This window comes from Catharus ustulatus, chromosome 1 (genome assembly GCF_009819885.2).
Source record: "Catharus ustulatus isolate bCatUst1 chromosome 1, bCatUst1.pri.v2, whole genome shotgun sequence".
Classification (NCBI taxonomy): Eukaryota; Metazoa; Chordata; class Aves; order Passeriformes; family Turdidae; genus Catharus; species Catharus ustulatus.
Genome location: NC_046221.1, coordinates 36,220,694 through 36,245,599, shown reverse-complemented (window position 1 = coordinate 36,245,599; position 24,906 = coordinate 36,220,694). Strand labels below are relative to the sequence as shown.

The 24,906-nt window shown below is 42.2% G+C and overlaps 1 protein-coding gene across 1 annotated transcript; it reads right to left on the bottom strand.

The window, feature by feature from the left end:
• Positions 1-21,915: 21,915 nt before the first annotated feature.
• Positions 21,916-24,168, bottom strand: PRR15 (proline rich 15). The gene is made up of 2 exons (XM_033081777.1): positions 24,057-24,168; positions 21,916-23,807 (listed from the first exon to the last, which is right to left on the bottom strand). Exon 2 carries the CDS (start codon positions 23,796-23,798, stop codon positions 23,436-23,438), a length of 363 nt encoding a protein of 120 aa, XP_032937668.1. The 5' UTR covers positions 23,799-23,807; positions 24,057-24,168; the 3' UTR covers positions 21,916-23,435.
• Between the last annotated feature and the right edge of the window lie 738 nt (positions 24,169-24,906).

Genomic DNA, 24,906 nt, shown 5'->3' with positions numbered 1-24,906 from the left:
CTGCCTACGGGGGCTGGAAAATGGTATTAATTCCCTTTTACCACTTGGTGGCGATCTCTTAAAAATTATGGAAGCTAAAAGTTCTTTTAATTTCGGTATAAGTAAAGGAAAACCCCGAGATAAGACTTCCATACATTAGAATAGCGGTCATAAAGTCTGTCTAGAGGAAAATAATATTCTTGAGTCTGGTTTTTAGGTATAAGACGTCCCAGCAGATCTGAAAACGTCCCAGCTGTGCTGAAAACGAACCATAATTTTGTACTGTCACCTGTGCCAAACAAAGTATTCAAGTGCTACCAAGTTAATTATGACTTCTCAGAAGAAACAAAGGTCTCTCTACAGATGTATAAAGATGTAGAAAAAGATGTAACTCACGACTTTGAGGAAATGTTTTAGGTGTAAATCCTCTTTGACTGGCATGTATTTCAAACTGAATTGTAGCTGCTTTTGTCACTGTTGAAGTTTCTTTTGTCCCTGACGCATAAACACATAAGCAAAACTTTTCTGCTTGCACTCTGAAGTGACTTTGTCATGTCAGCAAGTCCCAAATATTGCCTATTTATTATAAGAATAAATGAAGATTTAGACTCACCTAGCTCTCTAGGAATGCAATTATTGCATCAACTAATCTATGTTTGAATTTGTATTTTCTTTTACAGAGTTTTGCAAACACTGTACTGCTGAGAGTGAATGGTGACCATTTTCTTGTCAAACAGTGGTGCTTCCTAAATTCCAAGCTCTTCTGATTTTTACCATACTTTCAGTATATGCAGTGCTGCTGTGCATGCTCTTTATTGTCCTTCTCTGCATTTAAGAGTAAGAGTGGAGCCCCTGCCCAAAATACATTTTATCTCATTCTCTGACTATTGTCCAGATTAGGAAGCTTACCTTTAAGGCCTTACCTTTATTAAAGACCTACCAACCGTGGTTCTGCAGATACATCAATTCCTTTATCATGCCCTTGGATACAAAAATGGACAAGGCAATGTCAGCAACAGGTCAAAGAAAAATAGAAAAATGTTTTTGAAAAACCTAGCAATTAGCCTTTTCAATATACTGAGGGTTTGTATTATCCACAAAGAGTATTTCTAAATGGTTTTATCTCATAGCCTTAAAATGCCACAGTCTGTATAGAAACATAGCTGTATACTCCAATTTCTTTTAATTAGTTGAAGTTTAGTTGAGCTTTTCAAAGGATCTATGGGTCAGATACAAAACTAGCAGCCAGTCATGCCCTGACAAATCTCCCAGGTTTGAGAAAGTTTACAAAAGTGATTCCTCATAGATGGGTGCATTATTTTACTGCATCTATTTGAAAAAGTACTTCAGTTTAAGGATTATTCTGATTGATGCTGAGATATGATTGAAGAATTCTATTATTTACAGCTATATGTCTGTTGAGGTTTCTAACAAGTGTTTTAAAACTCCAGTCATAACAAGCTGTATAGCACTGCAGTCCTGCAGCAAAAAAAATAAGATTTAATACAAGTGACCACTACCTTTCCTGACTCAATCAAAAGCCACAAGACATGCCCATTTCCTTTTGACAACAATTACATATAGAGATATGGATTTCAGGGAATGAGATAAATGGAGCCTGGACTCTGCCAACTACAAACAAAAGCACATGAGCAAAGGTTGGAACCACACCCGAGTACCCTTAGCTCGCTTGTTTTCATTTAGTCAGCTTAGTTACAGCTGAACAGCTTGAGATATGCCTTCTTCAGTCCAGGACATGCTGGGGAGATCAACAGGACCAAATGGACAAGGGTCTTTGGATCTCCACAATTTTCATTTCTTGGTTATCCTAATGAGATAAAAAAAATATATGTCATAATTTTCAAGTTCATAAGGAGTGTTTGAAGTATGAAACAATAAAAAAGCAGTGTCACAGAAGGCAAGAAAAAGCCCTTAGCGTAGCTATGAGATGGAAGGAGTGCGGCACCTTTGCCAAAGAACTGTTTCCAAAATGTTTGTCCCTATGTAACATTATTACAGCAGTCATTCCGGCCATGCATCTCACAGAATTATGTCTTCATTGCAGGCTTTTGAATTTCTTCAGGATGTCTAACTCTCTGGGTGCTGTGGAAATGCAGCATCACCCTTCTGAGCAATCACTTGGCTTTTGGCCAAGATATTCTTGCTGTCACTTAGCAAAATGGAAAGGAATTATGACCACAATAAAGCATTCAGCTTACTAATTGCTATTTAATTGCTGCTCAGAATTTCCATTGCATTAGATAGCAATGACAGTGTTGCATAAACACCTGAAAGCACCAGCTGGCTCTTCAGGATGAAGGGAAAGGCAGTGTTTGACCACGTGAGTTTATGTGCATATTTGGAGGCATTGGCCAGGAAAATGCTTCTCTTCCCCATTCTGCATGACATGTAGCCAAGAGAGATAGGGATGTCACCACCAAAGGAATAGCCACTGAGTGGGGGTACCTCTTTCCTACAGACTTAAAGTCCCAGAGTTCTCTGACAATGGGCTTCCGTCTTCCAAATGGAACTCCTGGATTCTTTGTTTCCACCCCCACCCAGAAACACGCCTCTCAAAATGTTGAGCTTCACTAGAAATGCAGTCTGAAAACACCAGATGGAAAAAAGAAAATTAAAACAACAGCAGGGAAGAATCATCTAAATGGGGAGAAGAGCAGCACACAGGGAGAGCTGGGGGAGACGGTAGGAATAGGACCATAGGCACCATGCAGCGCAATCCAAAGCCAGGGCACAATCCATCAGGGCCAATGGCTTCTCACGAGCAGAGTGTGGTTGTGGTTAAAGTGGGCTGAGATGTAGCTGCTGGGCTGTATTTCAAATGCTTTCAGAGCAGCACAAATCTTGAAGTGTCCTCAGCTCTGTGCACACCAGGAGGGCAGACCTGCACTTCCTATGCACTGCTCTCTATATCTCTGCTTCTGGCACTGACAGGTTAATAGCTAATTCACATGATGTGAGCCTGACTTTATTGTCCTCTGCAGGCTCTAATAAAAAAAGGAAACCTGATCCAGAAATCCCATCAGTATTGTCCCACAGCAAGAGTTGAGGTGCCTTCCCTAAGAATGATGTGAGCATTCCCTTTCCATCTGCACTCCTCCATCCCCATTGTGTGGCGCAAATGGTGAGCCACCAGCACGTAGGCACCGCAGAGACTTTAGGAAGGGCACTCACTCTGTAAGCAATAACACTGGCAGATTTCCCAGTGAGATGTGGATGACATTTTGCTTAAGCTAGCACTAAGGACTACGTAGATTCAAATCCATTTTTTGTCGCAAGCTTCCTGTCAGACTTTGGTGCAAGTACTTCATCTGCAAAATAGGGCATAAAATAATTTCTTTCAGAACCTGTTTGGGGTAGACACTTTCTGTGAATAGTATTGACTACAAAAATATGGGGATTTTATTGAGAGCTTCTTCACATGCTTGTAACATATAATGAAATAATAAAATAGTCATGGGAAATTTTCTTAATAACCCATAGATTATCTGGTTTGAGGGATTACTTTGGTTAATGAATCTGACTTCACATACACCACGAATTAGGAGGTTTTGACAAACATTTTCTTGCTTGAATCAAAGTCTTTTATCTATAAATAATTTTATTACTACCTTAAAATTGCAATGATTTTATAAAAAATTACATCTTATTTATAATCTGGGTTTGCTGCCATCCTGTCCCAGATCTTGTTATATCTTTGTCTGCGAGATGAAGGAGCCTGAGATCAAAGTTTTGTCATGCTGTGGCTCCTTTGTTAAGCTAAATAGATTGAACTCTTCTTGTCTCACACTGAGGTCTATTTTCCAGTGCTTTAATCATTCTTTTATGATCTTACATGATCAGTCTTCTCTCTAATCATTCCCAGACAAATGAACTAGATGTTCCTTTAAAAGTGGCTACACCAGTGGAATGATGGAGGCAATATGCCTTCCCCACTCATTCTCACCATTCTCCTGCTCACACATCAAGGTTTATGGTACATACTTTGGCCACTGGAAGCTTGCAAAGAGGGCTTGCCTTTCATGGTCTGAACGCCCCTATGGTTTCTGTAGGAATTGATTTTTGTTTCTATGTATTGTTTGATGTGACCAGAAGACCCAGACTGGTCTTTGTGCATGACTCCTCTTTGTTTTTTACCCACTATCTGCAGTCTTTGTATAAGCTCAAGACTCCAGTAATTGTTAAGAGTGGGAATTATTTTTTTTCTTCCATGTCACTGATGAAAATTGTTAAATTATACAGAAATAGGAGCCAATTCATGTCAGATTTTACTGGCAATGCAACCATGTTAATTTCCTACTAGCAGTGAGATTTTGGACATGTCAAGTATTAACTATGAAAAATTTTTACTTTTTTTTTTGGTATTCTTGTGACTATTAATAAAATAGCTAGTTTTTGTCCATGAATATTTCTACAAATAGCAGTTTCTGTACCTTACCAGTCCTACTTTATAATCAAGGTATTAAGGGGTCAATTTCTTCTTGCAATTTCTCCATCCAGGCTTTAAAACTGAAATCTAAACACCTTTGAAAAGGAAAGGCTAGTCCCATCTTCATTGTGCCATCTCCATTGTCCTGTCACGGGACAGGGAGAATGGAGGCATGAGTCTACCTCAGAATCAGAGAATCACAGAACCAAATAGGCTGGAAAAGACCTCTGATATCATTGAGTTCAGCCCATGAACTAAGACCACCTTGTCAACTAAAGCATGGCACCGGGTGCCACATCCAGTCTTTCCTTAAACACCTCCAGGGACAGTGACTCTACCAACTCCCTGGGCAGCCCATTCCAATGTCTAATCACCCTTTCTGTGGAGAATTTTTTCCCGATACTCAACCTAAACATTCCCTGGTCCAGCTTAAGACTGTGTCCTCTTGTCCTATTGCTGATTGCCTGAGAAAAGAGACTGACTCCCACCTGGCTACTGACTCCCACCTGGCTACAAACTCCTTTCAGGGAGCTCTGGAGGATTGTAAGGTCAGTGAGCAGCAGGACACGACCAAATCCTTCTGTCTAGGAGAAAGATGGACAAACTCCTGATCAGCAACAGTGAGGCCAGCAGGGTACATGCTCTCAGTGCAAGCTCTTCTTGCAGAAGTTGTGCTCCCTAAGGAGCACCCGTTTGCACCTACATCTTCCTGCTCCAGGGACATACTCCTCTGCAGTCTCCCTCCTGCTTGACAGTTTTGGCACAGGTTTACCCAGACAACGTTTAACCTGTGCTCCATCTCCCACAAAAACCAGAAGTCTGTGAAATCTGTTTTCAAGGAAGCAGTGAAAGCTTGTCTTCATCTTGCTGTAAGGAGACCCAGCCACATTAGATGAACAGATGAACCTCCTGTGGAACCAAATGGGTGGCCAGCAAATGCCAGTTCTTGCTCCATGCACTGAAACTCCTCAGCCAAAGACTTTTGCTGCTATTTAATAATTGGATTTTTATTGCAAATTACTAACCTAAGTTGGCAGATTTACTGCTCTGAGGCTGTGCTTGCTGCTGACAGATGGGAATGTGAATATTTGCTGTCTCCTCAGATTTGTGCAGCTCCAGGGTGGGCACTGTGTTGCTTGCTGTTTAAATGAAACATCCAGGGATTGCCGGAAGGGGCTGAGCTGAAACATTCCCTGGTGCTGATTCATGCCTGTCTTAGGGCTCTCTAGATGCAGACCAAACTATCTAAACAACATTTTTACTTGGTTAGGAAACAAGTTGCTCCAGCTCAGGCAAGAAAAGGTAAATGTTTGTAGGCACAGTGTGAGAAGTACTGGGAGAATAAAACACATGAAACTCAGAATACTCCCATGCTGGTTTGCTCTGGACCCTGGAAACACCAACACTCACTGGTTCTTGCTGAGATTTTATCTCCTGCTTCTTCATCAGAATGACTGGTTGTTCCTCTTAACATGCACTTTGCAGAAGTCATTTATGGCTTCAGCTTCTCCAAGGCCAGATGGCTGCAATCCTCAGAGTCATTGTGGAAAGGGCCGAGTTTTGGCATTTACAACCCCTTACAAATCTTACTGCTGAGAAAGACCCAACATCATTCCCAATAAGAGGCTTTCCTTTATATTACGTATTACATAGTACATGCCAGGTATCATGAAGGTGTTATGGCCTTTGCTGGTGTCAAAAATACCCAAGGTCCATACAGGGATTGCAGTTATTCAGCGTGTTTCCCAGGACCAAAAAAATGTTTTATGAATGATCAGCTTCATATAAATTTTTTTCCTTGGTGGAAATGCTCCTCCTGTGTCCATAAAACAGCCATCAGAGACAGACAGCCACTATTTCTCCCTTTACAACCAACTGCTTGGAAGGCTGAAATGAATCTGCAGAGATCCCTGGCTCCAGCCTCCTGCCCCAAGGCAATGTTAGCTATATTTCTGAGAGGCCCTTATCTTAAAGCTGTGTACAGCAAAGGCAAGCCTTCCAACCTCTGCTTTTTCAAATGTCAAGCCTAAGCTTCCACTTTGAAGTCAAGACCTATTACTCCTTGCATTAGCTACCAAGGACACAGGAAGCAGATTATTCTTTCTTGCAGCAATTTTATAGGTGTTTTGAGACCATTATGCTTCTTGTTCTTTCTTTTCCTTTCTAGACTAAAACCCTCTAACTTCTCTTGTCTGTCCTAATACATCATGCTTTCTAGGCTTCTGCTCATGCATATTAAGTACCTCTCATAAACTCTTTTCACTTACCCTCCCTATTTCTTAAAGCCTGAAGGATTCAAACTTGGATGAATACTGCAACTGCAATCTCGTCAGTGCAGAACAGACTTGAGGCATTGTTTCCCAGGCCACACTACCCTTGATTCAGCACCTTCTCTGCAGCAGTTTAATAGCACTGTTGGTGGGTATAAAACAAGTCATGGGGTTTTTAAGGGACTTCAAGTATCAGCATGGCATTCTTGGTCACGGAGGTCAGAATGTACCTTCAGGAAGCAAAGGACTCAGGAGCCTGGACACATGAAATAGTCATTACTTTTCTACAGGATTTTTTGTTGTTCATGTTTTGCTTTCAAAGAGACTTCCTGCTGTTTCTGCAATAAACTGGAGAACAGCACATCAAATGCCTTGTCAGTAAAATTATAGGGATCTTATGCTCATTAAGGATATAGACTCTTTGGTAAATTACTGTCATTCTTCATTTCATTGAGCTACTTCTGTGATGCAGCTTGTCCAGACTGCAGCAATTCTCGCTGCCCTGGTTGTTCTGCTACCACAGCCTGTCATTTGTATGCAGTCTTTGCACTGCCTTCCTGGTAAATGCCATACTAGAGCAAATCTTCCTAACAGCCATATTCCCATGGTGTCTAATGACAATTTCCCTCTTAACTGATTATTAACCTCCTCTCTGTCCTCCTTCAGTTCCTCAAAACCAGCAGGCTGCTTCATCTGAGGTCAGCTGAAACCTAGGAGAGATGTTTCAAGAACAGCTAGGGGAATTCCATGCTTTTTTTCCCTCATTGATGACAGCAGAAGTTGGATGTCTAAAACGTTTTAATATTTTAAAAAATTACATAAAAATTCTATAAAGCTCAGTTGTGAAACATTGCTTGGCCTCTGGATTATGTGAAAGGTTTTAAGATAAAAGGTCCATTGTTTTTAATAAAGAATTTTTAATCCTAGAGGGTGCTGTTTGTAACTCCTTGAAAATACTGGGAGTCATTTCTAAACATTTTGTCTACTCACATGAGATGTTTAATTTTACAGAGAGCATATAGCAATCATACCATACAAGGAAAAGGACTTTAAAGAGGAATAGTTCTTTGCTCTGTCTCTCTCTGAGAGGGCCTTCTTTCTGTTGCTTTTCTTCATTGAAATGTTCTTAATTAAAATAGAAGACATTGAAACATATCTTAGTACTTTGTGGAGAATATTCCACAGGAAACACTAAGGCATTTAAACAGATACGTGAGCATGAGTTGATCACTAACTATTGCAAGAAGAGTGACTCATGGTTTGGGTACTCAGCTCAAAAAGTAATTTTCAAGTATTTGAAAAGTATTTTCAAGGAGGAGTCCAGTTTTTCCTGAGAAAAAGAACTGCCAACAGAGAGGCAGAATTTAGCATTTTAGCCAGAGCCACCAGCTCAGAGCTTGGCAGTTCCTGGATTGTTTTTACCTTTTACCTTTACTTACCTTTTAATTTCTCTTGGAAATATCCCATCCATTTACCAGGAGGTCACATTTCCCACACACTTTTCAGAACTCATCAGATGACAAGTGAAGTTATGTGGCTCGTCAGGACCAGTTTTACCTCCATGCTCTATTCCAGCTTTCCTTTCTTGCCCTTCTTCTGCTCTGTTTACATTCACAAACCATTTCACAGGGGCACAGATGGCTTCCACTGAAACTTTGGTCATCATTGGTCATGGGGTTATTTTGTTGGGTTTTGTGGGGGTTTTTTTGTTTTGTTTTTTGTTTTGTTTTATTTTGTTTAATGTGAAGTAATTGTCTTCAACCCCAAAGCCTGTTTGCTAAAACATCTCCAGTTACTGATCCTCCAGCTGAACAAAACCATTCATTTCTATAGCAAAGAGCAATAGCAGATACCAGCTTTGGTCCACCTGAATTGCCAGCTTCCAGCTTCCCCAAAATGCCGTACTCTCTCTCCCCTTTCAGAGAGGGAATGTATGCTGATCAGTGAATAATGCCTTTGCTATTGAAAGTATGTGAACTTAACCTGCAGGGACTATTCCAGAGAAAGGAGTGATTTCTAAGTTAGTGCTTAGCATTTCAGAAGGTGGCATTGTTGTGAGTAATGAGCTCATGGGAAATGAAGTTGCAGAAGTGAAGTTTGCCAACAGGAACAGGATAGAAAGTGAAGTTCAGTTGAACTCAACCACAGCAACAGGAAGTTGGTGTTTCTTTTGTTTTTTTAATAACTACTGGACTCTCAGCTATTCCTTCACTAAGTAATCTTTCCTTAATTCAAAATTCAACATATAAAAATAGTGTGAAAATACAGCACAGCAGAGACATGGAAAGCTGTCCTCACAAAAATAACTTTATTGGTGCCTTTTTCCAGGGGAAATTTTAAAAACCATTTAAATTTTCTTCAGGGAAGTCTTCTCACTCTAAAAAATGAGGCTACTCCAGTGTCTGTCTGCTACATAGCCATTAACTAACTCATGTTTGTAAAGCACTTTAAATTCCTCATATAATGAATGTTACTACATAAATGGGAAAATGTGGTAGATCTCTGTTAAAGATAAATCACTCTTTAGTCTGGATCTCTCTCTAATCACAGAAAAAGTCCTTTTCTCAGCCCTCTCTAACACAAGGGTTAGGGCAATTAATTCACTGAGATTGGTAATATTTGGTAAACTCTTAGTTCTTTGAAGTCTGATTTATTTTCAGAGATTAATCTAAAACTGTGAACTCTAATGCACCTCAGACCTGCAGTTTAGGCATATCCTAATTTTTAAGATCCTATACAAGAATTTGTTAAACCAGACCCACTGGTAGCAAGACCCTGATCTCAAAGCAACTATTAGACTATAACACAGAAATAACCTTTCAAACTATCCTAAGTTCTGGCGCCAAGACTCTGCCATGACCTGTGTTATGAAAATGACATAATCTATGGCAATATAACAGTACTGAGCTGGTATCAGTAGTCTGACAGAGCATAGATAATGAGCACATTGTGGTACTTTAAAATAGCTCCCTGCCATATATTTACAAGGGAGTGATAGATGGCTTGTATACTTTTTATGGGACTCACAAGGGAGCATGTATCTTCCAGCACTATCTGATGCACAAACTTAATTTCAGTATTTGCCTCTCAAACAGACAGATTTATGGTGCCCAAGTGCAGCCACACTGGATCCGAGCAAAGGTCCATCCAGGCTGGTAGCTGGGCTCTGCAGCAGCCAATAGCAAATGTTTAGGAAAAGAGTGCAAGAATAAAACAAATACACAATTATACTTCCTCTGGTATATCCTCACAGATCCTACCAGACTAGTTAGGGTCTACATGAGAGAGGGATTTAATACATATCTTTGTATTTAATAGTTCTGAAGGCTTTTTTTTTAATCTGCAAATTTATTCATAACACCTTCCTCAACTTTTTGTCTCCACAACACCCTGTGGCAAGGAGTTGCACATCTTAATCCGTTGGCTGTGAAAAATAATTCCCAACTGCTTTAAACCAGCTTTATAAAACCTTTTCATAGAGAGAAAATAATGGTGTTCTGCTCACTTTTCTTTGCTGTTTTTGATTTTTGTATAGGTGTGTTATGTCTGTTATGTTACTATTAGCAAATCTGTCTAATCTCATCTTGAACAAAAACCTTTCCAAACCTATGACAGCCTCTTCACCTTTCTATACACCTATTCTAGTCCTACCATCTTTTCACTGAAATAAGGACCAGAACTGCCACAGTCATGCTGTGGTCACATGGTGAACTTGCAGTACTCATGTTTACTCTCTGTTCCTTTACTGATAAATCTTAACATTTGATTTACTTTTCTGGACTGTCATAGGGCACAGAACTGGTGTTCCTTCTGATAAAGCCAACACAACAGTTTCAAACTCTCTATATTGCATAGTAATAATTTCTGGAGAGTTTACAATTGCAAGGGTTATTTTCCTCGGGCACATTACTGTACTGACTTTGGCTTTTATCTGTCATTTTATTTATCAGCTCTTGAGACTCTAGTTTAAACTCTGAATAATCAATTGTCTTGTCACCTTGCTCTCCACTGCCTTTTCACCGAGAGCCACTTCTAGCATTTCGACGTTTATTACCCTTTAAAAGTTTTGTCTTTTAAAATATTATTGATTCATGAGAAGACTATTCCTTTTTCTATTAAATAATTTATTGCCAAGTAACAAGGGAATCATTCCACTCAGTTTTGATTGTTGTAGAAGACAACTTTTCAAATTCATGTCCTTTTTATACTTAAAACTTCAGTCTTCACACATAAGAATTAAAGAAATGTCTTTCTTTATACATAGCAGCTCTGGAGGCTGGAGTCAAATATGTATAATTTTAAAATACATATGGTGATTGCTGCACACTGAAGTTAAAACATTGCTTTAGCCATATAGTCCCATGGCCCAGTAAAGCTCTCCATGTATCTACCAGTAATTATTTGTTTTCTAAAGCAGCAGGAAATCAAGATGTCTCTGCATATAAATCGTAAACAATAAAAGAAGGAAAAACTCATAATAGTTCTCTTGTCTCTGAGGCCAGCCAGGACTGTTGCTATACTCCACTGTGTATCAGATATCACCAGTATAATAGGAAAGCTTTTCTCTCCTTAGCAGCTTTTCTCAATTGGGAAATTGAATGGCCTTTCATCCACTAGCCATGGATCAGGATTAGCTTTAGCACATTACTACTTAAAATGCCAATAAAGGATTTGTTAATAGGCATTGTGTCATGGTCATAATGCAAATAACAATAAAAGACAGAATGATTGTCAACCTGCCCCCAGTTTGTTAGCAGGCTCTTTTTCTTACCACACCAAAGCAGACTGCTTTCCCATCAAAGAGCATACAACATGCACAAATATTTACATCCAAACCTGTTTCATGACAGATGTCACTTCTGAAGACAGTATACTGGCACACCTTGTTCTTTTCTGGCAGGTTACCCTGCAGCATCTGTGACCAACACAGAGCACATGATGTCCTGCTCCTCAGCTACTGGTCTTCCTGCTCCTCCAATCTTCCAGCTCTGGCACAATTTACAGTTCAAACCAACAGCTTTTGTAGCACTCATGGCAAAATCACAGAGAAGAAACTGTATTCCCCATGGTCTGAATGGGGAGACACAGATTTTGGCCTGCAGATTTCTGGCTCCCCCCTCCAGGTGCCTTCTTGGACATTTTCAGGAGCATATTGTCAATGGGTTATGGGTCTTGTGTCATCCATTCTGTGCATGAATGCAGGGTGGGAAACATCCCTTGATCAACTTTTCTAAGCCAGCAAAAAGCAGAGCTACTCAGCACATGCAAATGGAAAATTAAAAAGCCTTACATAGAAAATACAGAGTCAAGGACCTTTCATCTATGCCATAGCAGCTGAGCAGAGGACAGCAGCAACCCCACCTTGTAAATGGAGCTACTAGGGAAGGTGGCATAGAGACATTTAAAACTATTTTGGTGTCCACTGAGATTGCTCCAGGCCCAAGACAAAGCCATGTCAATACACTAAACTGGAGAGAGGCCTATGTGCTATTTTTTAAAGCTCTCCACCACTTCTGGCAAGAGTGAACCATTCATCCTTTGTAATGCCTTAAGCACCCAGACATACTTTTACACAAGTACTAAGAACATCAGATTAAGTCTTCCTCCCCAAGGAATCTAATAAAATTATAGACCTGACTTACTCCTGATTTAGTTATACACAGTACTCTTAAATTTAAGCCAAATTAAGCTAATCCTACAGTGTGTTATTAGTTGTGAATAGCAGACAGCTGTAGAAAATCTGTGAAAGTTGTGTCCTTAGTTGGGTTGTCACTGTCAAGAGGAAGGCCTGAAAACATGAAAATTAACACTTATACCATCATTGCTAATGTAGAAAGTTTTAGGATGTTTATGTTTAACATAATTAAAAGCCTGATTAAAACCTCTTGGAATTCCTGGTTGTGTTTTCCCCTGACGTACCAGTCTGCAATTTCAGCATGCCTCTCGAGACCTCAGAGGGCAGAGTGAGTGTGAAGACTGATGCATCAAAGAGCAAAAGGTTTAAGTGTTATGGAAAGCTTAAATCCTCCAAACAGGATCACTCCTGACAGAGAACCAGAATCAATAGCAGCAGTTATTGTCAGTGCCAAACAAATGAAGCTTGTAAACTGCATGTTTTCAAATTCAGAGGAGGGTGAGAAAAAGAAAATATTTTGAGTGCCAGATTGAATCTGGGATTCAAAATTCCTACAGGTAAAAATCTCAGTAGTTACTAAAGTTGTTACTAATTAGTTACTACAAATTACTAATCAATTGTTTGATTTCCTTGCCTCAACTTGGTGATGCAATTTACAATAGCCCTTGCTGCAGAGGAGCTTGGAGTTCCTTAAAAAAAACTTTGGATTTTTTTTTTTGTTCCCTTTGTTTTCTAAACAGATTGTGAAGTACCTATGACAAAAGAAGCATTTTTAGTGGTTTTTTCCTTGGGCTTACTACAGTAGTGTAAAATGACAGCCAGTCTCTGTTGCTGAGGAATCCCACACAATCACAGAACACTCTCAGTTGGAAGGGATCCACAAGGATCAAGTCCAGCTCTTAAGTGCATGGCCCATAGGGGGTTGAATTCACAACTTTGGCATTATTGTCTAACAACTAAGACCTAAAAACATAAATGATTACCATAAACTGTAAGAAGCTGCTATGTGCCAACTCAGGAAATTATCAATTTAAGTTTAATTGAGTCAAGCAATTTTATGGACATATGAAAGGGTCAGCTTCACATGGCTGGAATTGCACAGGTAAAATTCTCACTCTTCGTGCGGATTAAACTTTTACCAGGATGCACTCTAGATCATCTTAAGGTTGCAACATAACTGATTTAAAAACTATTTCTGTTAGTATGTAAGTTTAAAATCTGGAGTCATCAGAAAGAGTATGTGAGTGTGAAAGCTACCTTCTACTGCAAAGGGAATGCTGGAGATGACAGATCTGGGTGTCTCCATTGGTAAGGAGATGAAACCTCCCAAAGGATGTGGGTGAAAAGCCTTTCACATCAGCCCCTCCCTGTAGCAGGAAGGACATTGTCTATTACTGTGTAATTCTGAATATTTTATTGTTTGAACATTGGACAGTTTAATTGCCATCAACACCTGCATGCCATTTCACCCTGCATATGGCTGGAGTTGTCTTTTGTGTTTATTGTTGGTTTGTTTTGGTTTTTTTAAGATGTTGAACATTACAAAGCATTTTAAACATACTTCACGTTCTAGTGCAGGCACAGGAGCTCCTGCCAAGTACTTGTTCACCCCCAGGATCAGAAAGCCATCCCTTCTGTTCATGCAGCTCCCATGCAGAGCAATTCAAAAGCATTTAGGAAATACTATCTGCCTGTGAACAAGTACGTGATGTGAAAAAGTACAGCCACAATTAGATAAAATATGGCAAAGTTATAGCTCATTGTAGCAGTCACAAAAGATACCTGTTAACTTTGAACCAGAAAGAAACCAGCACTGACAAATGCACCTTTACTGAGGTCTTTCAGAAAGGGTCATTACTCTGGTGCAAATTACTTCTGGTGACAGCAAAGCCATGTTCCCTAAGGAATTTCAGTTTGAACTCCACTCCAAACTGAAAGCCTAGGTACTAGGTTCAGGTGAAAGCTCTAAGGACAAACATGAGTACTTTCTGTCCTACCTTTCTGCTGGATCATGCTTTCACCAAGGCCACCTCCAGAGCCTAGGATTGCCTCTTGAGCTCAAGTGCCAGCACCATTTCTTCCACAAAATCATAGAGCTTATTTTCATTTTTTCTTTTAACAAGATACAGATTTTACCAGTGAGACTGAACATCTATCTAATCCAGCACCTCTGTCAGTAATTGACAGCAAATATTCCCCTCTCATCTCCTGAACAGGATGAACATGGGATAACTCTACCGCTATGCTCTCCCACTTCTGACAAGACATCAACACTGACTGTTTGAGAAATTCCCATTAGGGGGCTATACCCTGTCTTTGTACTGGAATTTGCCTACTAGTTTTGGAGCCCCATCAACAGCGCTGAGATACCTAACCTGACAATTAAAGCACTTACAAGGAAGGTGGCTCCCTCAATTATGTTTCCCTCATGTCTGAGGGGACTCAGACCTATCTCTGTCATAAGAGATACCTGGGGCCATAAATCTTCCCAGTCTATTGGATGGGCAGGTTTCTCTAGCTACCTGATATCACAAGGCACTTTCATCTTCAGGTGTATTTTTAACAACCCCTGGGCAGGTTCAGGATGAAGATTAACAGAACAGGCTAACAGAGCAGCTGTAAGGAAGACTGATTAAAATGACACATGGATGATACATTGCCATAAGCATAGAAAGAGGACTGCCAACATGCCTGTCTGAAAAACCAATTACATAAGTAATGTGTCTTCACATTCTCTGCATGTTGGGATCTTATCCATTGGAAAGCATGAAGAGCCTCAGGTTCAAAGTCCTTCAGAGCACACACCACTTCCTACTGAGTGTAAGGGCACCTAGATCCATCCCCCATAGTCAGCTGAATCTTCAGATAAGATCCTGCCACTCATATTCACAAGAATTTAATGGTTGTGTTCATCAAGAGATACAGGACTTAGTCAAGGGAATCCCCCCCCATCAATTTAGCTCTGTTTTATCACCTAAAAATGACTTTTCTCCAAGTTCTCTCCTTAGTCAAGCCTTCAGTGAACCACATCCCTTCTCAAATCTCTCAAACATTTCCAAATGATACTGCCATGCTCCTTAAGGGCAGATGAAAGCAGGTGGTAAAGCTGTCAAAACAATAGGCAGCAGAAACACAGCTCCCACAAGTAGCTTTGATTTGGCAAAGAAGATGAAGAGGGACTTCTCCAGGACTCCTGTGGCATTAACACTTCTGGTAGTAGCTTTTACTTCTGATTTTGTTGGTAGAGCAACTTCTCTTTCCTCTCGAGGGACTGCCAAGGTGCTCTGGGAGCTCAGCCTCCCCAGGCCCAGTGCCATCGAGGAGTCACACGGGGTGTGCAGGGATGCCCCAATTCCCAAGCAAGACAGGAAGGACAACATTTTCAAAATGTTTCCTGCAAGCTGATTTGCACAGGCCCATGTCTAAAAGCAAATCTTTCACACACTCTGGCAGCTGGCATCTTACACAGATATCAAAGCCTGGATGTATATCCTGAAAATATCCCACATGCTAGTGCTCATTTGCATGCAGAAGTTGCCCATCTCACGAAGCCAAATTCCTGCTGCCATTTTTGCCTCTTCCCTAATAGCAGGCACTTTTTGGTATCACTTGTAGAAACTTGTAGAACACACAGATGCCATAAAGGAGCACCAAAGCCTTGGCAACAGACCTTTTCCCCAGATTTGGGAACAAGCCCTGAGAACCTCTGCAGGGATGGTTCAGACCCAAAACCGAGTTAAAATTGTGCTGCTGGTTTCTACTCTGATTTAAAGGGTTTCGAAAGGTGTCGCATGACTGCTGCTTGACATGGGCATTTTTGAAGCAAATATTTTTAAAAAGAGCTTGAATAGCTCTTAATTAAATGGGTTTGTATTGTGCTGTGTGAGGGTGTGTCCCAAGTTGGCTGGCAAAGCAAAACAGGCAAAGGCCAAAGCAGTAACTAACACCAAAACACAGGTAGGGATGGGGGGGCTCTGCACACCTCAGGACTCATAACTCTCTTCAACCTGTGGTCTTGTTCTCAATGCAAACAAAAGCATGAGAGAAGGTTTCATTGGGTTTTATAAAGAAGTTGTTTAGCAGTAAAAGCTGATCTACAGGCAGTGGACAAAAGAACAATAGCCCTGCCGAAATGCTACACGGGGCTGAGGTTCTGTAAGGAATAATTTCAAGTTGACTGGAAAAGATCAAATAGCAGCTGGAAAGCAAGAATATACCAGGGAGGAGGGGAGAAAGCAGTTACACTGCCTCAGCACAAACAGCTGAAAATACAGAATAAAGGATACATGTGTTATTAGGCAGCTCTTTTGCATTGTTAACTCCATTTGCATTGGTAAAAAACCCAGAATTTTTCCTTTTTTACCTTCTCATCTTAGTACAATTTCGACAGTTTTGCTTAACTACACTCCCTTTTTTGTGAGGTTTTACTGAAGATTAGAGCCACAAGGGTACTGAGATACCATTAAAGTAAATGGAATCAGACACCTCAATGCTTTTGTCAATGTGACCCTTTGACCACACTGGAAATCTGCAGCTGCGCAAGGGGAGACACATCCCCACACAATCACACCAGTGTACATACACATCTTAGCGTATAACTAAACTGTTTTTCCTATCTCTGCAAGCGGGACACCAGTGCCATAGATGCAATTCCACTTCTGCCCGTCTCTGGTTTTAGTTGAAGTCTCAGCCATGTCCTGGAAGTCACTGTGCAGTGATGTGTTAAGTTTAAATCATGTTAAAAATCCTACATACTCAAAGGTTCTTCTCAGAGGTCTAAAACTTTAGAAAGCCCATTCAACACTCTTGCCTCCAGTTTTTACACCTTGGTTTTCTTAGGTACTTTTGGAATAGTCTGATTTCTGTCCTCACTAGTTTCATAATTTTGTTCACATATGTAGAAGCTTCACTTTAGCCCTATTTCCTGCATTTCCTTTCTTCAAAGTACAGATGATACATGCCTTTTTTCAGGAAGATGAAACGATAAGTCTTCAGGTGAGGTCACTTCTCCAGAGCACTCCACAACGAATTTGAGTTTAGGTTTATGCATAAGTCAGAGATCTATCTTTTAACTTTGTGGAAACCTTTTGCAGGTGACAAGCTCAGCCAAATTCTTATTTCAGCAGAAAAAAAGTCAAAAAGCAATCAATAAAATGAGAGAGGTAATGCATGGTGTGTAAGAATACTCATTAAAAAGGTATCTGTATGGTAAACTATTACAGCAGAAAAATAAAAATATATGGATTAAGAAAAAATAGCTGTCATCAACAAAAACAGGTAATATTTTAAGTGCTTCCACTTATCATTTAAAGTGGAGCCTTAGCTTTCTAAAGCTTATGTGATTTCTGTCATGCTCAGCAATGTCTGCTGTTCTAATGTGATTCTTCACTTTCTCACTCTTTGCCATTTCAGAGGCAATTCAGCAGATGTTAATTAACACCTGTGATAGCTAATATATTACCTAAAGGCATTTTCCTATCTATTGTTAGCCAGTGGAGAACTGAGCCAGGAACAAACCATAACTTGCCAGCCTTGCAGGAAGAATAAAACTACCTCTAAATGTGCAGTGCAGTATCTAGCCGTGGGCTTGTCTCTTCCTTAAATGCAGGCCAGTGTAAAATGCTGTCCTTGTATATTCTGTACATCTGCCTATTTTATAAATTCTACTTCTCTAGCTGTTTCAGAGTCTAGCAAGGAGATTATTATAGCACTGGTATAACAAGAAAAGAACACAAGAAGAGAGAAGTCAGAGAATAAGTTTTTTCTCCTCTACCTCCCCTTTTTGCAGTGGTCTGAGCTACAGCATTTTTAGGAAGTACTGGCAGTAGTTGGCAGGATTTCTCTTTGAAGTTTACACCACGCTCCTAGTCCTGAACCCAATGATGTTAAACAGTGATGTTTAACCCAATGATGTGAACCAATTCTTTTTTTTGGAAACCTGTCGCTGAAAGCACATGCCAAAATAAACATAACCAAGAATGCACAGACTATGAGGCTCCTTCTGTTTCCCAGGTAGCCATAGTTCCAGAATCAAGACTAAGGCTCAGTTCTGCTCCTGTTTATAAAATCAGCGGGAAAGAGCCCAGAAACACATCTATTTTAACTTTTCCTTTTCTCTTGGCCACTGGAGTGCTGCCCACTCTTCTGTCACTGAGAAGCTCTTGAGAGATCAGTGGATGGTTTATCTGCTCAAACATTTACAGACTGAGGATAAAACAAAGACCCGGAAAGCAAAATGAACTTAAGTCAGCAGTGGGAAAAAGGTGAGTCACCAAAGTTCAAGTGCACGCTACCTCTAATTTTTCACTTCAACAGGCACACAAAGGTATGGTTCTCATTTTCAGTAACAGGGAGAGTAATTCTCCTTACCTCCTTACGTAAAAGGAACTACCATGATGAACTTTGGAACTTTGGATGAGGGGCAAGACCTGAGAAATTGCAAACAGGCAGCAGGGGATTCACAGCTTGTGTGTGAGAATCAAGCCTATTTCCCACACCACAAAACATCTGGGTAACTAATACTCTGAAAAGAACCATTCTATCTCATTTTACTCGTAAGAAACATGATGTTTAGATCTGATGAGGATTACTCACCAGGGTAGATTTTTTGTTAAAATCATGCCTTACAGCTATCACGGAAAGACACTTTCTATCCCCAAAACACGTATTATCTGATGTAATATTGCTTTATCTACATAAAATGTGCGGTAAATCAAATTCATAAATTGCAGCTGTTAATCAATATGTTTTAGTTGAAGACTACATTCAAATACTGTTTCTTAGAGCTACTTGTGAATTTCAGATGTGTCATTAAAGATAAAACTGATAAACTACTACTTCTGGCATCTATAAAATTGAGCAACTTTCTCTCTTTTGTATTCTTAAGTGAAAAATCAGAGCCAGCAGGTTTCTGATATTGTTTACAAAAAATTAGAGATGAAGGGGAAAGGTTTGCTTTTCAAAATACTAAAAGTAATTATATGGTCTCAAATATATAACCAATCCTCCCTTCCCCCAGCTTAGAAAATGCCAGGTTTGGGTTTCTTTGTTTTGTCCTACCAGACAGAATCCCAAGAGGCAGCAAAATGAGCTTCCAGTTTGTGCCTGCATTTGAAACAGCTTGTCTTCTGATATCAGCTGTTTAAATGAGCCAAATTAAACATGGACTTTAAGGTCTAGCATCCAGCTGCGCTGGCCAGGCCAAGGCCAGGAGTCCTGTCCTTCAGATTTTAGCCTTCATATGAGGTTATCTCGCTCAGGGACAAGAGACTTGATATTTTAAATATAAAATTATACATTCGCTGGTGTCATTACAGTGAAGAGAGAACTAAAAAAACAACAAAGCAAAAAATACACCACCACCATAAAAACCCCCAAAAAACCCAAAGAAAAAAAACAAACCAAAAATCAAAACCAAACCAAACAAAAAACCTCTACAACTCCTTCCCCCCGCTGAAAAAAAAACAAAAAGAAAAACAACCCTCCAAACAGTGAAGACTCCTCTCTTCCTCCAAACAGTAAGGTCTCCTCTCCATTCTTCCAGTTTAGTTTAAGTCATACCCTGACATAACATCTGAGGTTAGAAGTCTTAAGACTTTCAAGACATTTATTCCAGCGTTTCCAATTTAGGACCATTTTCTGCAGGTGCTCCCTATAATCTTTGTTGAGGTCCAGACTGAACAACCTACAATAGCAGGGAATGATTCACCAGGCAACCACTCAGAGATTTATTTTTAGTTTTGGCAAGAGTAGGAATAAGCAAGCATATACTTTGCAAGTTTATTGGAAAAGTTCATTCTATTTGCTAAATATTTTTTTTGCCCCAAACCAGCAATCCTTAGTATCTGGGATAATATTAAGAAAATTGTGCTATAACTGACATAGCTGAGGTTCACCTCATCTGCTTATTTCTATTTATTTTGTCAATATGTCACTGTTTACTTCTAAAAATATACAGCAAGTACAGTCTCAGTCACCCTATTTCCTCAACTTACTTTCTGATCCATGATCTTTAAAAGAAGATGAGAAAAATACCCATACTGAGAGTACAAACTGCCTTTTAATAATCCAATGCCCAGAAATGTGCTTTTGTTATAACAGAGCAAGTATTGTCCATTACATAAGAAATTATTTCCACTTCAATGGATAAAAACAGTAATTCAGGTGCTCCATAAAATGCCAGGGTTTTTTTTTTTTTTCTGTATCAACTTCAATAATTTACACATGTATAGACTACTTAAGCTTTATTTGGTGCTCTGGCTGAGAAACAAGAGGGCCATTTCTGTGCAACAGGTTATGGCCAAGAGGCCTCTCCCGCCTGGTGGCCCTGGTACATGGGTGAGCACTACGCTGCAGGTATTGCTGTGCACAGAGGGCAGGGAAAGCGAGACGAGGCAGCCAGCCCGTTTTCTCATGGATCTAGTTTTTCAGTGGCTGCTATCACATTCATTGAAGCAAGGATTTGGCTGAGCAGGAAGATAGAATTACGTCTCCTTCCCACAGCTCAAGGTCAGGATAAAGATGGAGGAGCGCTGTGAAGTATTTTATGTGCGTTTATTGACTTCGTATTCTGACCGAATTTCCAAGATGAAAGTGTCCTAGGCAAGGATGAAGACACGGATAATATTTAGTCCCATATTAGCCAGATATTAAATCTTAGCAGCAGCCATCTGAACAGCACACCAGACTTCTTGAATAAAACCCTAGGAAAAGACTTGCAATAAACAAACCTGAGGCATTTCCAAAGAGCAAACAGAGATTCACTGCAGAACAAGGGAGCTTTGAGGCACAGAAGAGAGGAGGAAACTGTATTTTCACAACAGTTTAATGATTACAAATGCAGAAAAGGATCTATATGAGATATATAAAACACTAGTCTGCATTCATTCTCCAGCCTCTGGCTAGTTCTGAGGATCTGACCCTCAGAACTCACACCAACCAGATGCAGGAGTTAAGAAGTGCATTAGTGCAATTTCTGCTTACTTGTTCTTCCATTTTGGGCACACACACATACAAAAACATTTCTTTGGACCTCAGAATACATAAACAGAGGCAGACTATTTCTGCCTGTAATAAACATGAGCAGTTTGCCCTCCAAGGGTAGTATGACAACCTGGCAGCAAAGCCACCCCTTTCTGCCTCCCCCACTCCCATCCTGGCTTAACTGCAGCTGGAACACAGTTCTTCTTCATGCACCTCTCTGTTTCCACCTTTTAAATTTTGCCCCTTCTCTCCTACTCCCCTTTTTCCAAGACTAGGTTTGCTCTGATTGCTTCTTCTCAAGAGAAGGATTTCAGATGTCCCTTAACTGAAGAGGCCTCTCATAAGAAAAGCACCTCCGAAGAGAAAGCTTAAAGAGCTCCCCTCACCCCATCCCAGCATGGAGTTAGGAACACAAAAAGACAGTCCAAATTGAGTACTCTGTAGTTTTACTAAATTAAATTTAAAAAACATGTATATACACAATGAGTGGGGAAATTAAAAAAAAAAAAAAGCTTTCATGGAAATAGTTTTGATGCTACAGTCCCTTTGTCCTTGGGTTCCAGAGTCTGAAGGAGTGAATGACCAGTGAGCACCTCAGCAGCTATGTTGTCTGAGTTTATTGCACAGGAGCTTTCAAGGTTCATTACATATTATTGTGCACATTGAACCACGGGGCACTTGCATCTAGTGCAACATTTCAGTGATTGTCAGCGGCTGGTTTAATCCATATTTTCAACTGGAACTCAGTTCTTATTTCCTTTCCAGTCACTTTTTATTTTTAATTGACCTCAAATGATTAGCTACAACCAAATAAAATAATAACTGCATAATACTTGACTGTTAGGAAATAATTCTCAGTGCCTGCCACTATGTATCTTGTATTCAGAAAAAGTCTAAAACCATTTTAACAATATAAAGTATATTGCAAATGCATTTAAAATAAATAAGTCAGTTGTTGCTGTACCACCTACTATCAAGAAATGTGTAATTGCCAAGTATTTTTAGCTGATTTTGTTATGTAAGGCACAACACCAGTACAAATCTGGCTTACATTTATTTGTCCAAAAACCCAAGAGCTCTTAGAGGGAGCAGATTTTTCACTCAAGTGAAAGCACATTATCTCACCATCAGAAGAAATCCTGGGACGCTTAACCTTGCTTCAGAAGCCTCAGACACAGTGAACAACGAACGCTTCCAGCGGTACCCAAGCCTATTTCCACATCAGAACTGCAACCCTGCTTGTGCTCTCCAGGCCTGGTCTCATCTCCCAGAAGAATGTTTACATCTTATCCCACAATCTCTTCATTGGAGCTTCATTATGCCAGTTACCACCGATTATGCAAAAATCATGTATCCCCTGGGTAAACAGTGCCAATTGCTAGACAGCACGGGCCTCCCTCTGTAACAGAGCTATGAGGGACCATCTCTGAAACACCTGTTTAGTATTACTCAGTAAGAACAGGGAGAACACCAGCCTTTTCCACATGTAAAAGTGATGTGATGTGGGATATGGGGGTCTCTTTTGACCCTGGTGAGGGATGGAGGATGTGTGGATAGTGGCAGGACAGGCACACTGTCGGCACCGCCAGAGGTCCTTGGCCCTGAAATTAGGTAAGAGCACTTTGTTCCCCCCTCCTTGGATAAGACAGCTCGTGAGATGAAAGCAGCAAAGCTCCTCCTCGGCTTGAGAGCCAGAAGGAGCTGGGTCACAGGCCTGAGTCAGCACGTTGGCTCCTGGCGAGGGCTGCAGCAAGATTCAGAGACCCCACCATCGGCCTTGGGATAGCACCTTTGAGTCCGCTCACCACAGTACAGGGAGTGGGGTGTTTATTTGTGGTTTTAAAAAGGACAATCACATCGTCCCGTCATCCGCGGGTTCGGTATTGGCGGTGTTCATGTAACACAGCACGCGATTGCCTCGCCGGGCAGCAGTGCCGGGCTCCCCGCAGTGTCCGCTTAGGGCTCGGGAGCCGCTGCCTACATGTCACCCATGGGTTTGTCCTGGTTTAGGGCAAATTTGGGAGAAAGTCCAGCTGCAGGGCAGTCACTGACTGCGGCTGCCTGTCCCGCCAGTTCTCCGGCCACCCATCCAGTGGCAGCTCCTCGGCAAGGTCCTCCTGGGCTACTCGGCCCCTTGGGCGGCGTGGCCCGGGGCGCCGCCGCCGTCGAAGACCTCGGGGCTGTCGGCCAGCAGCGAGGTGCGCACCTTCCGCCGCTCCTTGAAGCGGCCCGAGTGGGACACGCGGAGGCTCCGCCGGTTCCCGACTCCGCTTCCCGCGGCATCGGCGCTGCCGATGGGAGCGGGCTGCTCCTCCCGGCCGTCGGGGCTGGGGGTGTCGGCGGGGGTCTCGCTGGACACGGGGTGCGGCGGGGCTCCCGCCACTTCCTTGTGCTTCTTCTTGCTGGTCAGCGACTTCCACCAGGGCCCCGCCGAGCCCTTCACGCCGGGCCGAGGAGCGGCGGTGGCCGCGGCGCCTTCCGCCATCTCGGGCTCCTGCGGGGGGAAGAGGGCGAGGGCAGGTTGGCAGCAGGGCACGCCGCCCCCCACTTCCCCAGGGAACCGGGGGACGGGCAGCGCGGCCCGCGGGAGCGCTCTGCGCCCCTTCGAGCGGCTCGGAAGCGCCGCCCGCCTCCGTGCGCGGCTCGCACCGTCTCAGGTAAATGACGCCCCGGAGCCGGGCCGCGGAACCCGCTACCCGCACTACCCACCCCAGTACCCACAAGTAGACCCGGGGTCCGGTACCTTGGGGTTGCTGCCTCCCTGCGAGACGAGGCCGGGAGCTCGTCGCGTCCCGGGGCTCCTGCGATGGGGCTCCTGTGATGGGGCTCCTCTCGCTCCGCCCCCCCTCCTTCCCTCCTGTCCCCGCCCCGCCGGCTCCCTGCGCAACAGGTACGGGAGCGACACTGACCTGCGGCGCCCGCCCGGCGCTCCGGGAGCGCTCCTGCCCCCGGGGAAGCGCGGCCGCCTCACGGCCCTCGGTGCCCGCCCGGTGGGGAGGGAGAGCAGCGGCTGTGCGGGGCCGTGCGGGGCCGTGCGGGGCTGTGCGAGGCTGTGCGGGACAGAGAGGAGTGGAGCGGCAGGTGCCGGCCGGCCCCGCGGCTCGCCCCCGTGGGCGGAGCAGCGCCCCGGCCAGCCCCGGGGCCCGCGGCTCCCGCTCACCTGTCCGACTCCCGCGGGGCGGGGCTGGACGGGCCGGCCCCGAGTCCGGGGAGGACGGTCGGTGTTCCCTGCAGGGAGACCCGGCCGTGGGGAATCAGGGGGAAGAGGAGCAGGGAGAGCCGTGAAATCCGGGGCTGCCGAGAGGGGATGGATGCGGTGTTGCCAGCGTTGTATGGCTGAAACAAAATATCACTGCTTTTTGTTTGTGTGCACGTGATGGATGTGCGTGGGTGGGTATTTTAGAGCCTTGAAGAAAATAGAATTGTGGTTAACTGCCCTTCTTTAAAAAACTGAGTGGCTCTGGAGGTCACACGGTGTAGTCTGATACTTGTATTTAAATCGACTTAGTATCAGGACTTAGACTTTATATGTGGTGATGGATATACGGCCATACAAACGACTTTGCGTTTTTTTTTGTTTTTTTTTTTTTATT